The 15814-nt window shown below is 43.1% G+C and overlaps 1 protein-coding gene across 2 annotated transcripts in view; it reads left to right on the forward strand.

The window, feature by feature from the left end:
• LOC146672355 (rho GTPase-activating protein 27-like) overlaps positions 1 to 15814 on the forward strand; it is a 42631-nt gene that overhangs the window by 6377 nt on the left and 20440 nt on the right. For both annotated transcript variants that reach the window (XM_085404937.1, XM_085404938.1), the window contains exons 2-3: positions 7452 to 7577; positions 7946 to 8895. In XM_085404937.1, coding sequence (XP_085261063.1) covers positions 7547 to 7577; positions 7946 to 8895 — 981 coding nt within the window. In that variant the 5' untranslated portion in view covers positions 7452 to 7546. The remainder of the gene's footprint in view (positions 1 to 7451; positions 7578 to 7945; positions 8896 to 15814) is intronic.

The following is a 15814-nucleotide window of genomic DNA, read 5'->3' on the forward strand; positions in this document are numbered from 1 at the left end:
CATTTAAAAACCTTATTGCCGACGTTTCAAAGAGCCGGAAAAGTAAATAAACCTAATCAGTTAATGTTAGTTAACCTAATTAGTTCTGATTGGATCTCATCTGTCCAGAATGTTTTCGTCTCGTTTTAACTGAAGTGTCGATACATTTCATCACTGTTTTTGTCCTCGTGTGTTAGTTTTATGTAGTTTACACGGATATGAGGAAAAATAAACCTTGAATGTTCAGTGAGGGTTTCACACAAAGGACTGAAAAACTGAAAGCAGACGGGCTTCAGCCTGCAGTCTGCTTCCTCGGACTCTCTGTGTGAAACAGAGCTAACCTATTTTAGCCATTGATTTGTTCCAACTGTTTGTCTTTGGTTAATGAAACACAGCAGCGTTAACTCCTTCACTGCGCTGGGAGATAAATGTGATGTTTGTTAAGTGGACTGCAGTGTTTTTGCTTCGGGGCTGTGGGAGGAGTTCAGACCTCACTTTGACCTGTTCTGACATGAAAGCAGAGGAGCTGATAACTGTCATTCCTCTGCTTTCAGTCCATGAAGACAGTCTGTCCTTTCCTCAGTGTTAGAGACTTTCATTCATTCAGAGACGTTCGTTCTACAGCTGTTAGAAACGTGAGTCAGGGAAACTAGAATCTTACAGACATGGAGGAAAGACAGATAGCCTTGGGCAAGGTACGAACCCAAGTTGCTCTCTGATGCATTTTTCAGTGTGAATGTTGGATGAAAAGCGTGAAATGTGTAAGTGAGCCTCGGGTGCTTAAGAAGACAAAGACTGTGAGCAGCGGCCATGTTCTCGCTGTGCCTGCAGTGAAAAGGCAGGTCTGCTGGGTTAGCTTACGGTTCTATGTTGATATAATGCGGTGGCGCCCAAAACTGTGGTTTGTAGATGTGCTACAGTTGGCTCAGCTCTCACAGCTCATCAGACAGAAACGCCCACAGACGGGTTATACAGGTGTTTCCACGAGCTCGCCAGCATCTACCTGATGGTATCATCAGACAGAGGCTTTGAGTAGGAACACCAACTGAATCAGCACGCCTCCTGGTTTCTGCACCGCTCTCATCCACTAACACAGTGGTTCCCAAACTTTTTTTGCTTTGTTTTACAAGAAAAATGGTCCGTCCCCCCCACGCACGCACAAAACATCCTCCAACCACACACGCCCATATTTTGCTCCATTGCAGTTTATTTCACACCTCAAACATTTAGTAAACAATTAAGCAAATACAAGTAAACTGCAATAAATTACAGGTAGTAATAAAATAAACTAGTAACTCTTTTATGCTACGTCCGCACCTACACATGTATTTTTGAAAACGCAGCTGTTTCTATGCGTTTGGACCTTTCTTCCACACGTAAACGGTGTTTCCAATCACCGAAATTTTTTTAAACTCCTTTTTTGCGTTTACGTGTGGACGAGTAATACAGAGTTCATCACGCAACGTCAAAGGTATGTGCCTTTTTTCACGTCACGCTGTGGCCACGTTATTGTTTACATGAGATGAATTGCAGAATGACAGAGAGACAAAATACTGTTAATCTGACTGTCTGCAGGCTTTACACGCAGTTACTGTCCCTCCATTTACAAAGGCAGAGGCGTCACGGTGGGATTATTTTACGTGTGGTTGGTTTTTTCCTGTGTAATAATGTTCAACATTGCTGTCAATACATTTTTCAAAAAATGCCTCTCTGTGCAAAATGGGTTTAAAAACATAAACAGCTGTGGGATCCTGTTTGTCTGTGATTTGAACAAATCGTGGCAGGATCAGCCTGATGTTATTTGTATCCCGCTGTCTGTGATATAAGGCAAAGCAAGGCAAGGCAAGTTTATTTGTATAGCACAATTCAACAGCAAGGTGATTCAAAGTGCTTTACAGAGACATTAGAAACAAAAACAAATAAAAAGCATGATTTAAAATTGATTAAAACAAGCAAATAAACTAACTAACTAATTAACAAACAAACAAAACAGTATATAAAATCAAAACAGATAAAATCAGAACAGTAGATAAAATCAGTAGTTAAATGTAAGTTTTGAAATTTAAGCTTAAAAGTGTGGATTTGGTGCTTTATTCAAATGCAGCTGAGAACAGGTGAGTCTTCAACCTGGATTTAAATAAACTGAGTGTTTCAGCTGATCTGAGGCTTTCTGGGAGTTTGTTCCAGATATAAGGAGCATAAAAGCTGAATGCAGCTTCTCCGTGTCTGGTTCTGACTCTGGGAACTGATAAAAGACCGGATCCAGATGACCTGAGGGATCTGGATGGTTCATACTGGGTCAGGAGGTCACTGATGTATTTTGGTCCTAAACCATTCAGAGCTTTATAGACCAGCATCAGAACTTTAAAGTCTATCCTCTGACGGACAGGCAGCCAGTGTAAAGACCTCAGAGCTGGACTGATGTGGTCCACTTTTTTGGTCTTAGTGAGGACTCGAGCAGCAGAGTTCTGAATGAGCTGTAGTTGTCTGACTGATTTTTTAGGTAGACCTGTAAAGATGCTGTTACAGTAATCAAGCCTACTAAAGATGAATGCATGGACTAGTTTTTCCAGGTCCTGTTGAGACATCAGATCTTTTATCCTTGAAATATTCTTGAGGTGATAGTAAGCTGACTTTGTTATTGTCTTAATGTGTTTTTCTAAGTTTAGGTCTGCATCCATCACTACACCCAAATTTCTCGCCTGGTTTGTGGTTTTTAGGTGTGTAGATTGAAGTTCTCTGGTGGCCTGTAATCGTTTTTCTTTGGCGCCAAAGACTATTACCTCAGTTTTATTTTTGTTTAGCTGGAGAAAATTGTGGCACAACCAGTCATTGATTTCCTCAATGCATTTACCAAGAGCCTGTACAGGGCCTCGGTCTCCTGGTGACATTGTGATATATATTTGTGTGTCATCTGCATAGCTGTGATAGTTTATTTTGTTGTTGTTTATAATCTGTGCCAGTGGGAGCATGTAGATGTTAAACAGAAGGGGTCCCAAGATGGAACCTTGGGGAACTCCACATGTGATACTTGTCTGCTCAGATGTGAAGTTACCTATTGATACAAAGTATTTCCTGTTTTCTAAGTATGTTTTGAACCAGTTTAGTACAGTTCCTGAAAGACCTGCCCAGTTCTCCAGTCGTTTGAGTAATATGTTGTGGTCAACTGTATCAAATGCTGCACTGAGATCCAGTAAAACTAAGACTGACATTTTTCCACTGTCTGTATTCAGACATATGTCATTGAACACTTTGGTCAGAGCGGTTTCAGTGCTGTGGTTCTGTCTAAAACCTGACTGGAAGGCATCGTAGCAATTATTCTGTTTTAAGAAGTAATTGAGCTGTTGAGAAACTGCTTTTTCAATGATCTTACTTAAAAATGGGAGATTTGAGATCGGCCTGTAGTTGTTCATTTGTGTCTTGTCAAGATTGTCCTTTTTCAGTATAGGTTTGATTACAGCAGTTTTTAGTGATTCTGGAAACACACCTGATAATAAAGAAAAGTTGACGATCTGTAACAGGTCTGACTCTAAAGTCTTTGAGACCTTTTTGAAAAAAAACTGACCACTTACCAGTTTTTACTTTGTGTGACTGTGATTTAAAAAAAATAGATACCAAGATCATGATAGAAAAGCGAACAATAAATGAAGAAGCAATTCATGCCTTCAATTTCGATTTAGCACAACAAGATTGGAGTTCGGTGTATGAAGAGTCAGATGTGGACAAGGCTTATGATAATTTTCTAGATATTTTTACTATGTGGTACAATAAACATTGTCCTGTAAACGAACACATGACAAAGAAAAAAAAGATAAAAAGTCCTTGGCTCACAAAAGGAATTATTAATGCTTGCAAAAAGAAAAACAATCTGTATAAACAGTTTATCAAAGTAAAAACAAAAGAAGTGGAACAAAGATATAAAGCATATAGAAATAAATTGACTGATATTATAAGAACGAGCAAACAACTTTATTATAGAAGAAGATTATATGAAAATAAAAACAATATAAAAGGAACTTGGGATGTGTTAAACAACTTAATTAAACAAGGATCTTCTGGAACATCATATCCTGAATATTTTACTGATGCAAATGGTGAAAATCACAACATGAGTAATATTGTCGATGGGTTCAATAAATTCTTCATAAATGTTGGCCCTGAACTAGCAGCGGACATCCCGTGTCATAAAAATGAAAGTATCAGTAATATAAAATCAAATCCCTTTTCACTGTTCCTCTCAGCTACAAATGAGCAAGAAGTAATAAATATCACATTAAAATGTAAAAGTAAGTCTTCAATGGATTATCATGACATAAATATGTCTGTAGTTAAACAGGTTATTCTGAATATTGCTAGTCCCTTAACATATATCTGTAATTTATCATTTCAGTCCGGTTGTTTTCCAAAAAAAATGAAAATTGCGAAAGTAATACCACTATATAAAAGTAATGACAAACACAGTTTTACCAATTATAGGCCTATTTCTCTACTGCCTCAATTCTCAAAAATTCTAGAAAAACTTTTTAATTCAAGATTAGAAAAATTCCTTGAAAAACATCAAATAATAAATGTTGGTCAGTATGGTTTCAGAACGCAAAGAACCACCTCAATGGCGATAATTGAGGCAGTAGAAAAAATTACTGATACACTGGATAAAAATAAATATGCAGTTGGTATTTTTGTTGATCTCAAAAAGGCCTTCGACACAATTAATCACTCAATTTTACTGGATACATTGGAAAGATATGGTATTCGAGGGAAAGCTGGTAACTGGTTAAAAAGTTACCTAACGGGTCGGGAACAATATGTTAGCATAGGGCATTACCATTCAGAGAAACTTGGTATTACATGTGGTGTTCCCCGAGGGTCAGTGTTGGGACCAAAACTTTTCAATGTATACATAAATGATATTTTTGATGTTTCTCAAGTACTTAAACTCATACTGTTCGCAGATGACACCAACATATTTTTCAGTAGCGATGATTATACTGATCTTGTAATGACTGTAAACAGGGAGCTACAATTAATAAAAAAATGGATGGACATAAATAAATTATCATTAAATATAAATAAAACTAAAGCAATGTTTTTTGGTAATTTAAAATATAATGTAGAATTACCAATTATCATTGAAGGTGTACCAATTGATAATGTGAGTGAAAACAAATTTTTGGGAGTCGTAATTGATAATAAAATTTCATGGAAACCCCACGTCAGACACATAAAAACCAAAATTTCCAGAAGCCTCGCAGTTTTGAACAAAGTGAAACAATTCCTTGATAAAGATGCACTTCGTACTCTGTACTGTACCCTGGTTCTTCCATATCTTACATATTGTGTGGAAGTGTGGGGAAACACATATAAAAATACAACTAATCCATTAGTCACAGTACAGAAACGAGCACTGCGTATTATTCACAAGGCTGGTTATCTAGATCATACTCACAAATTCTTTCTTCAGGCAAAGTTACTTAAATTCCAGGATCTGGTTAATTACAATACATCCATAATTTTGTATAAAGCTTTTACTAAACGTTTACCGGCAAATTTACAAACTAGATTTGAAATTCGAGAAAAGGTTTATAATGTGAGAGGCTTTGGAGAATTCAAATTACCCAGAACTCGAACAACCCGTAAAGGCTTTTGTGTGTCTGTATGTGGTGTGAAAATCTGGAACAGTCTGAGTTTACAATTGAAACAATGCAAAAATATTCATAGATTTAAATTTCTCTACAAACAGTTGGTCTGGTCACAGTATACTCAATGATGCTTTTAGTGTGCTCTGTAATGTCTGTTCTCTTACCATTGCTGGTATGGATTCCAAAATAAAAAAAATAAAAAAGTGTGCGTATGTATGTACATATATGTACTTGTGTGTGTAGATATATATGTATGTATATGTATGTGTGTTTGTTACTTGTAGTTATTACTGCCTGTTACCTGTGGTAATGCAATTTATAATTTATATATTCTGTATTCAGTTATGAAGGCTCTAATTGTTGGTTGCGAGCTGCCGCTTAGATGCTTGTATCTGCCCGGGGCTGTTGATGGGTCTGTATGCAATGATGGGCGTAGCTGCGGGAAGTTTATTGTTTTTTTTTGTTGATGAGTGAGTATAGGGGTGGGATTTAATAAGTTTTCTTCGTCCCACTCCTTTTTCAGGCAATTTTTGTTTTTTGTTTTGTGTATTTTATGTTCAATATAGGTATTTGTTGTGCCTGAAAATGAACAAATAAATGAAATGAAATGAATGAAACTTTACTGTATAAAGAGCAAACATCTCCAAAATGTCAGGAGTAGATAGTCATTACAACAAGTGTTTGTGAACTAAAAATCAAGAATGTGGGATCCTGTTTGTCCGTGATTTGAACAGCCCAGCGCTGCTCCCAACGCAGGGAAAACCAATCCTGCAGGGAGACCTACCTCGGCACTTGTGCAGGTGAAACCAAAGGGCAGATTTGCTTCACCATATTTTCTAGTCTTCTCTAGGCTTAAGATGAAGTTGGTTTGGAAACATATTCAGCGATGCTTCAGCTCCTGCTTTGCGTTTGTGTGGGAGCCCCGTGCTAGCAGTGTCCAAGCGTTTACTTATTTATTTTTTCCTTTTCATACCCCCCCCCCCCCCCGCAATGGCTCTGCGTCCCCCTAGGCGGCGGGCCCCACACTTTGGGAAGCTCTGCATTAACACGTTTAACAGGAATTAATTATGATCACCAGAGCTTCCCAAAGTGTGGGGCCCGCCCCCTAGGGGGACGCAGAGCCATTGCGGGGGGGGCGCTGCAGTATGAAAAGGAAAAAAAGGAATAGGGTTAGGGGGAAGGGCACTTACGCACTGCTAGCACGGGCTCCCACACAAACGCAAAGCAGGAGCTGAAGCATCACTGACTAGAGACTAGAAAATATGGTGAAGCAAATCTTCCCTTTGGTTTTACCTGCACAGGTGCTGAGGTATGTCTCCCTGCAGAATCAGAGACAAACAGGATCCCACAGCTGTTTATGTTTTTAAACCCATTTTGCACAGAGAGGCATTTTTTGAAAAATGTATGACAGCAATGTTGAATATTATTACACAGGAAAAAAACAACTACATGTAAAATAATCACACCGTGACGCCTCTGCCTTTGTAAATGGAGGGACAGTAACTGCGTGTAAACCTGCAGACAGTCAGATTAACAGTATTTTGTCTCTATCTGTCATTCTGCAATTCATCTCATGTAAACAATAACGTGGCCACAGCGTGACGTGAAAAAAGGCACATACCTTTGACGTTGCGTGACGAACTCTGTATTCCTCGTCCACATGTAAACGCAAAAAAGGAGTTTTAAAAAAACTCTGTTTTCGGTGATTCGAAACGCCGTTTACGTAGACGAAACAGCTGCGTGTTCAAAAATACTCGTGTAGGTGTGTTTGTATTTTTGTCTGTTTGCTAGGCATTGTTTTTATTTTGTGTGTTTGTTTATTTTTTCCTTTAGGACGGGGGTGTAGGATCAGGAGTGATCTTTGACCAGTTACCTTCAGATTAGATCTTCCCGAGGGGGCGGGGCCTGAAAAGCCCAGGGTTGTCAAAATGGCAGCAACATCCTCCTTGCAGAGCAAAGGTGAGTCACCCTACTGTTGCAGGTGAACTCCAGCTTATTTAGACTCTGATTGGATGAAATCACCACATTAAGGCCTGATGAAGCTGTAGAGGAGCGTTCGATGGCGCTGCTCTGGCGCGTCTGCATGTTTACAGTCACAGCTCATGAGCACATGTGCTTCACATTACTGCCATCTCCCTGCTCGTGACCAGCTCGTCTGCCTTCTTTAAAACTACATATAGCTTCAGGAAGTGAACCGGACCTCATTTTGACCTCAAAAACTGAACACAGCAGCTTTGAGAAGGTTGGGTTAAAATCTGTGGCCCGTTGTGTCATCACATTCAGCTTCTTGAAACTTTTCTGTTCCTCTGTCTGATCCTTTCTTTCAGGTCTGGGTCTGGTTCTGGTGGAATTTGGGTACGAGTACGAGGGTCGGGATGGGGCGCTGGTCACAATCAAACCCAATGAGCGCTACATCCTCCTGGCGAAGACCAACAACCACTGGTGGCAGGTCCAGGAGGATCGCAGCTCCAAGCCCTTTTACATTCCGGCCAAGTATGTCAAAGAGCTGCCATTGGAGTTACCGTCTCCTCTGGACTTTGCTGATCCTCCCAGTCCCGAACTGGTGCTGCCTGTCGTGGCTCCAATCCCTGTGGTGGTGCCTGTCCTCATCCCAAAGCCTCTAGAAGAGTCCAGAACCAAACCAAGTGATGACATGACCATCAGACTCACACCCGATGCGGTCAAAAGGCACCACAAAAATGAAAATCGGATGTCTACATTTGGCGTCCCGCTGGACTTCCAAGATGTGGCACCTCGGCTACCTGGGGCCCCTGCTGGCCCTGCAGAGCCCGGGTCAACAGCAAACAACAGAACTGCAAACTCTGCCGATGGCAAGAAGCCGCCTCACCTGTCAGGCTACGTGGAGGACGCCAGGGATGCCGGGAAACCTCGCGTTCCCAGCTTCAGTCCGGCAGACCCCCTCTCAGTGCCCCGGCCCCAAGCCCAGCCCATCCGGGTGGAGACACCAGTGATCCCGCCCCACAGCAGCCTCCACAACATGTCCTCATCCCCAGCAGGACGTCCGGATGGCCACGAGTCTCCAATAGAGCCAGATGAGGAGGAGCTGGCAGAGGAAGAAGCAAACGTGGAGGAGAGCGTGGAGGAGAGCGATGAGGAGGGGCGGGACTCAGGGAAGGGCGAGGATTCACACCACATCTACGAGTCCATCCAGGACCTGAACCTGGACCTGGAGGCTCTGGTCGGAGCGAGAGCGAGCCCTGCAGCACAGGTCGAGCCTGCAACACCTGAGGCTGCACCAGCCCCACCTCCCACACAGGTAAGTCCCCAGACTATGAAAATGACCCTTTGATAAAGTCTCTGATTGTTGACTTTAATGTAATCAAATATCTTTTTACAACACCTGGACTTTACTTTTATTGAAATGATTGGTAAAATGGCACAAAGGCAAAAATAAGTGTTCAGGAACGGTTAAAGAACAACATGTTACAGAGTCCTCCAAAATAAAAGTCCTGTGCAGCGTGTCATTTCCTGCAGTTTCCACACAGGAAACAAGTTTTGGAGGAAAAGAAAAGGCCAGTTCCTCTTTTAATTCTCAGCATACCAGAAACAAACTGCTGACCTTTGACCTCCAGACCCACCGAAGCTTAAGAAAACTTAGTTTAAAGATTTAGTTTAAAACTATTTTTTGTTTACTGCTTTTGTTAGTTGTGATCTTAATGTTTCTTTCTTTTGGTTTTAAATTTAATAATTTACTGTTTTTTAAATATTTGTGTAGTTTAACTTTGTATTATTTGTATAAAATAATTTCATTGAACTCAAGTTGCTTAAAACCTACAGAGAGCAGACATTTGTGCGGGCAGGGTTACTGAGGGGAGCTTTTCCACGGTTCAGGGTCTGTAGTGATGTCACAGCTGGCAGGATGTGTTCAGGGTCGGACAGGAAACTGCGAGAGGATGACGCTGCAGCGACACCTGCAGGTGAAAACAGTCTTCAGTCAAGGTTAAATCACGCTGCATTACAGCAGACAGAGCACCTCCTACCCAGCATGCCGTTCAGCTGCTTTAATCATCCGTCCATGCGTTTTCTTTTGGTTATCCAGTTCAGTGATAGGGGGGTGGAGCCTCTCCCAGCTGTCACAGGGTGAGAGGTACACCTGGACAGGTCTCCAGTCTAACACATAGACACTGACTGCACGTGTTTGGAGGAAACCGCCCAGATACTGGAGTTGAACCCCGGACTTTGGTGCTGTGAGGCGACAGCGCTGAACGCTGCAGCATCGCTCAGCTGCTTTACTTAGTAAAAGTCTGCTTGCTCTGTAATGACAGTGCATATGAATGATAACACAGTGACAGTAAAATAACATTCCTTATCGTGACACTCGCTCCGGCTGTGAGCTCCTCGCTGACGTGTAATTACAACAGTGAGTGTGTGGTGAAGTGGGTGTGTCTGCTCTTCAGTCATGGAGCAGGTAGACCAGCTGCTGTGATCTGAGCACACGAGCTGTGGACACTCAGGGTTTAAATTAGAAAAATTAGATAAATAAATTAGATGCAGAGACGGGTTTAAGGTGGAAATACTGGAATAAAAGAAGTGATTCTGAGGTTTTAACCAGGGCTGAGTATCGTCACTGATTTCTAGAATCGATTCAATTTGAATCGGGGAAATTTTGCCTCAGTCAGAAATATTATAATTCAGATCATGCATCAGTGCATTTCCATTTTTTATATCTATTAGAAGAAAGCTGACACTTGTGAGACTTTATCAACGGTGTGAGCATCACAGCAGAGGCCTTTGTGTCAAAGTACGTGAGGTTAAAACAGAAAAAGATTTTCCTGGCCTGAGATTTTATAAGAATATTCTGCAGTAGATCGTCGGTGAGAAAGTCACATGATCCTGATGCGTCGGCGGGTCGAGCTTTGTGTTCACGTCTCTGTGCAGAAGCCTGTTCCTGCTCTCATTTACTGTTTTAAATGTTTGCTGGTTGTTGAAATTTTGTGAGGTTTAACCTGAGATTCTGGCGTTTCGGGCAAAATAAAATTATATGTAAAAATCGATTCAGGATTTTAATGAATCGTATCACGTAATCCAAGCTAGAATCGATTTTAATCGATAAATCGATAATCAATACCCACTCCTAGTCATTACCCTCAGGGGAGTTCAAATCATGTTCAACGTCACGTTAGCGCCGTCAGTTTCTGTGTTTGATGAGCAGCAGCTGCTTCTTACCTCTGTGACCATCCGACTCCTCGCATTGCTTTCTGATGTCAGCAGGTAACGATGAAGTGTGGGCGTCGCCTTTAAAGCAAACGTTTTGAGTTTTCAGAGTTTGAACTTTTTTCTGCTGCTTGGGTTTAAAGATGAGCTGGCGGCTCAACTATTACAGTTTTTGCCCTTTGCTTGAACACATTTTGCAAAACTTCGCTCATTGTGCCAAAACTCTAAACACAAGTAAACATGACACAACACTGGGAAATATACCATTCACATCTCTGCCAAATGGAAACTCTGCTCTCAAAACCTAACATTCCTCTGTCAAAATGTAACTCTGTTGACAAAATGACACATACCTGCATCACATGCAAACACTTACAGATCAGGGGACACACTAGTCTACTTCATATAAAACACTGCAGTCTTTGATTTTCATTGTTTATTCAGAAGGCACATTTTCAGGAGACACAAACAACCAAAAAAGCAAATAGGCCTACTCAGTATTGTCCACTGCAGTACCATGAATTCAGATCATGCAAAAAAACCAAAAAACTATACTGTAAACACAAAACATCATGACAATTGTGCATACGTGGGCTCATGGATCCCGCCGTCTGTTGGGGTCTGGCCACAGGACCTCATCGACATCGCAAGCAGTGTCTTCTCCCGCTGGGCACCGGGGAAAATATCCTCTTGCATGTTGAAACCATCCATGGATTGCTGTCACCTGAATGTCGCTGCAGGCCTGTTCCATTGCCTGCAGAAGAGGCTTGCGGGCATGTGGTTGGCGGTCATATACACGCCATCTCCAAGCCTAAAAAAATCCTCTATAGGGTTTAAAAATGGTGAGTAAGGGGGCAAGCATACCACTTCAAGTTGGCTGTGGTTGGAGAACCAGGCCTGGACCAGAGCAGCCCGATGGAAACTGACATGATCCCATATCACCACAAACCTGGGCTGATCTGCTCTGTTCTGTACAACTATATCATGGAGCGCATCTAGAAATGTGAGTATGTGTTGGCTATTGTATGGACCTAGTTTTGCATGATGATGCAGAAGCCCTCGAAGGCTTATGGCGGCACATAATGTGATATTTCCCCCGCGCTGCCCTGGGACGTGCACAACTGCCCTTTGGCCAATTACATTACGACCCCGTCGTCTTGTTTTGCTCAGGTCGAATCCAGCTTCATCAATGAAAATGAATTCATGAGGCTGTGCAGCTCCATCCATGGCCGAGATTCTCTGTAAAACAAAGAGAACATATTACTGCACTACAGTGCTACACATACAGCACCCTCACCCATCACACAGGTACATGTGTAGCTCTCAGGATGGATCCATGTGGTACTGATATGGTACATATTCAGCTGCTGCTGGATTTCACCAATACTGTATTGTCATGTAAAGGACAGTTACACGTACCCGTACATATTCAGCTCGAAGTCCTTTGACCCCGTCACTGGTTCTCTCAAATGGGACTCTGTAGAGCTGCTTCATGGTGATGCTGAGTTTTCCCAAGATGCGTCTGATGGTGGTGATGCTCACATGGTTTATGTTGCTGAACAATCGCCTGTCTGCAAGTATTTGCTTTCGTAGCTGGTGGAGACGGATGGCATTGTCTGCCCTCACTAGGTCCACGACGGCGAGTTCCTGCCGTTGTGTGAACAGGCGTTGGCGTCCTCCCCCAGAAGGTCTTCGAGTCATTCTAGAGAAATACAACCACATACTGTCATCGCTTTGCTTACTTTACTGTATATACTGTATCATCCACTGTACAACACTGTACTTCAATATAAGTAATCATGGTACGTTTCACAGAAACTACCACTTTGGCTGCAAAAGCAGCATTAGCACCCTGCAGTACCCTGCACACTTGATATGATGATATACTGTAGAACAGTGCTATGAAACCATCTGAGTAGAGTAGAAGGCAGAGAGGTGAAGACAGACCTGCTTTCTAGTCTGAATGTTCGTATTACAGATGCCACTGTGAAGCAGCTTGGATGTGGGTGGACTCTCTGCCCAGCTTCCCTCATAGTCAGGCCATGGTTGATGACATGGTCCACCAAAGTTGCTCTTATATCATCAGAAATATGGGTCCGTGCATGGCCTCTTCGACCTCCTCCTCCTCTTCCTCTTGCTCTCCCTCCATCCATGCTTGCAAAGTTCTTGAATTGGCTAAACTGAGGGATTTTTGTGGTTGGCTAATTGGTGTTCAGTTTTGCAAGTAAGTGCCTTCAGGTGTGTATTGAGTGGTTGCAATTACCCGATGTGTTTTGTATTTTGGATACATGTGTTTTCCAAATGGCACCCTGAAATTTCATTTTCTGAACGAAGTGTCTTATGTATGAAATAGAGTGTAGTATGCAGGACCATGTGTGTTGCATAATTGCAACTAGGGTGCAAAGCAGTGCTTTTGTTTAAGGTATGGGTACATGTGTTTGAGGTATGGTAACAAAAGCTTCAAGTTGTGTTACTTTAGTCTAAGCATGGCTTTATAGTGTTCAAGCAACGGGCAACAACTGTAATCTTTAACAGGGCTGTCAAAACTGCAAACAAAACAACTGCTGTACTGCCCTCCGCTATCTTGGTTTAATTGGTCACATGACTGCATCATATGACTGAAATGTGTCATCGTTTTCGAAAAGTCTCCGGGTTCGCTGTCCACACTGCGAAAACGGCGTTTTCAAATGTTTCTGCTTTCAGGAGCGTTTTCACCACGCTGCGTTTTCCTTGACCCAAAATGCCGTCTCAGTGTGGGCGGGAGGACGTAGCCTCAGTAAAGGTGGGTGGCAGCAGGCCGTAAATCAGCTGTTGGTGCGTGGAGATGGAACGGGTTCAGCCAGAGTGTTTCTGACCTTCAGCTCCTTTCAGAACTCAAAGGTTTTCAGCGTCTTCGGTCTGACGAGTCTCAGTGAAACTCAGCGTCCACATGATCAGCTCTCTGGGACTTCCTTATCTGACTGGTGGAGCATCGAGAATGCAGCTCTGCTCTTTTCTGGGTGACCTTTGACCTTTAGCAGTTGATGTCTTGCTTTCATGTTGTTCAGCAGGTGGTTTGTTTACCCAGAGGGTGGAACAGATTGAGTCATCTCGTGTTTGAAGCTGTTTCCTCCTCATAGGCTGTCCTGAAGCCAGGTGTGTCCCAGGTGAGGTGGCCGGCTGAGCGCGCTGCTGTGTTTGCACTAAATGAGCTGCAGCCGGATGTTTTTCTGTGACACTGCACCGTTAGGACTTTACCGGCTCCTGTGGTCATCAGTCAGCCAGCTTCCTGTCAGTCGCAGAAATAAAAGCTCTGCATCTTGGTTAACGGGCAGTCATAAAGTCATCCTCTCCTGATTGGCTGCTTTTACTCTGTGTGTGTGCATATGTGTGTGTGTGTAGTGTGTCTGCTTACAGCTGCTGCTGGACTGCAACACTCTGAGTTGCATGTTTCCTGCAGTTTGAGACAGCTGCAGGCTGCTTCCTGCAGGCAGCAAATGCCCATTTGCAGCTGCCTGTGGACCTGCAGTGTTACAGCGCTCCCAGGACAAACGGGGAGTCCAAGCAGAGGCTCCAGCTGTTCGAGTCCCGGAGAACGTTTAACGTTGCTGGTTTGGACGTTTGAGCTGTGTTTTTGGAGTGTTTGCTGAATCCTTTTAGAAGATTTGGCCGTTGGATTTATTGAAGCTTTAGAAAAACTCCAAGACTTATTTATGAAGTGTGATAAGAGTCCAGGGACTTCAGGGAAATGTCCATTAGAAGATTCCAGGAAACTTGAGGAAGTTTGATGAATTCCGGGTGATTCCAGGACTCAGAAAGAAAATTAGGTGGTCGTCAAAGTTGATCTATGGAGTCATAAAATGTTTCATGACGTCGGTGAACAGTGATCTGGCTCAGCAGCGTTGACTCCTGATCACACTGCCCTTCACAGGGGGCGGGGCTACTGAATCAGAGGGGGTGGGGCTACAGCCTGTGCAGTCTAAACACAAACGGAGTCTAGAAGACTTTCTGAGTTGTTCCTGGTGAGGTTTGATGCAGGACACACTTTGGTGATACTGAAACAACCACAGATGCATTATGGGTAAGTCCAGACATGCTGCATTAAACTTTGATGCTGGATAGAGATGTTGTCATTGTTTCCCTGCGTGCAGCTGCAGGTTCAGAGCATACGGAGCTTGTCGCAGTAAAGCAGGAGAGCAGATTTTTTCAGGTTAACGTGACGCTGCAGTCGATAAACACTGCAGGGCTGCAGGGCTGCCCCAGTCACCGGTGGTGATGACTAAATGTGCAGGTTACTCCCGTGGAGTAATCCTCCTGTGGAGTATTCCTGCTCCACCTGTGCCGTGCTGTGCCAGTGCCAGTGCCAGGTTGTAACTGTGAGTCTATGCATCAGTAATAATGAGTCAGTGTTTAACATCGAAGCCCAGCACACTGACCAGTCGGTCTGCAAGCATTAATGATGAGTAAAGTTTAGTTAATGATAACGAGAATGCCTGCTGAGCAGTGGAGCCTCACCGGAGTCGTACCCGGCGGCTTTAATGAAAGTGACCTGAAGTGAAATGTAACACTTTCTTTGTTTCCCTGTGGCCACACTCGCCTCCTCAGTGTGACAGGAAGCTGTCTGCTCCCTGCTCAGAGGAGGAAATCTTGGCAAAGGTGAATCACCTCCAACATCTTCAGGATGATGATGAGTTTTATCAGAACTCGGTGTATCTGTGGTGTTGTGGAGATGTGAAACGTCTTCATCACCACGAGGACTCGACTCCCTGAAGACTGAAAACATCCAGATCTTCTTCCTCAATCAGACGTGAGGCTTAGTGAAAGTCTGCAGGAAATGACTGCAAGTCACTGTGTGTGTGTTTGTTTATAAACCCTGGGGGGAGCTCTTCCTGTACAGCAGCAGATGATTGCCGTAAATGAGGCCGACGCTCCAGCAGGTTCCTGCTTGTTTAGCGGGGACTTTGTCCTCGGTGGGTCGCCGTGCTCTGAGCGTCTCTGTAAGGACTCGCTCTGCAGCCCTGCTAACGCTCGCTCTTTGCTAA

This window comes from Rhamphochromis longiceps, linkage group LG4 (genome assembly GCF_057381845.1).
Source record: "Rhamphochromis longiceps isolate RC_006_pf linkage group LG4, R_longiceps_female_GT1.1, whole genome shotgun sequence".
Lineage (NCBI taxonomy): Eukaryota > Metazoa > Chordata > Actinopteri > Cichliformes > Cichlidae > Rhamphochromis > Rhamphochromis longiceps.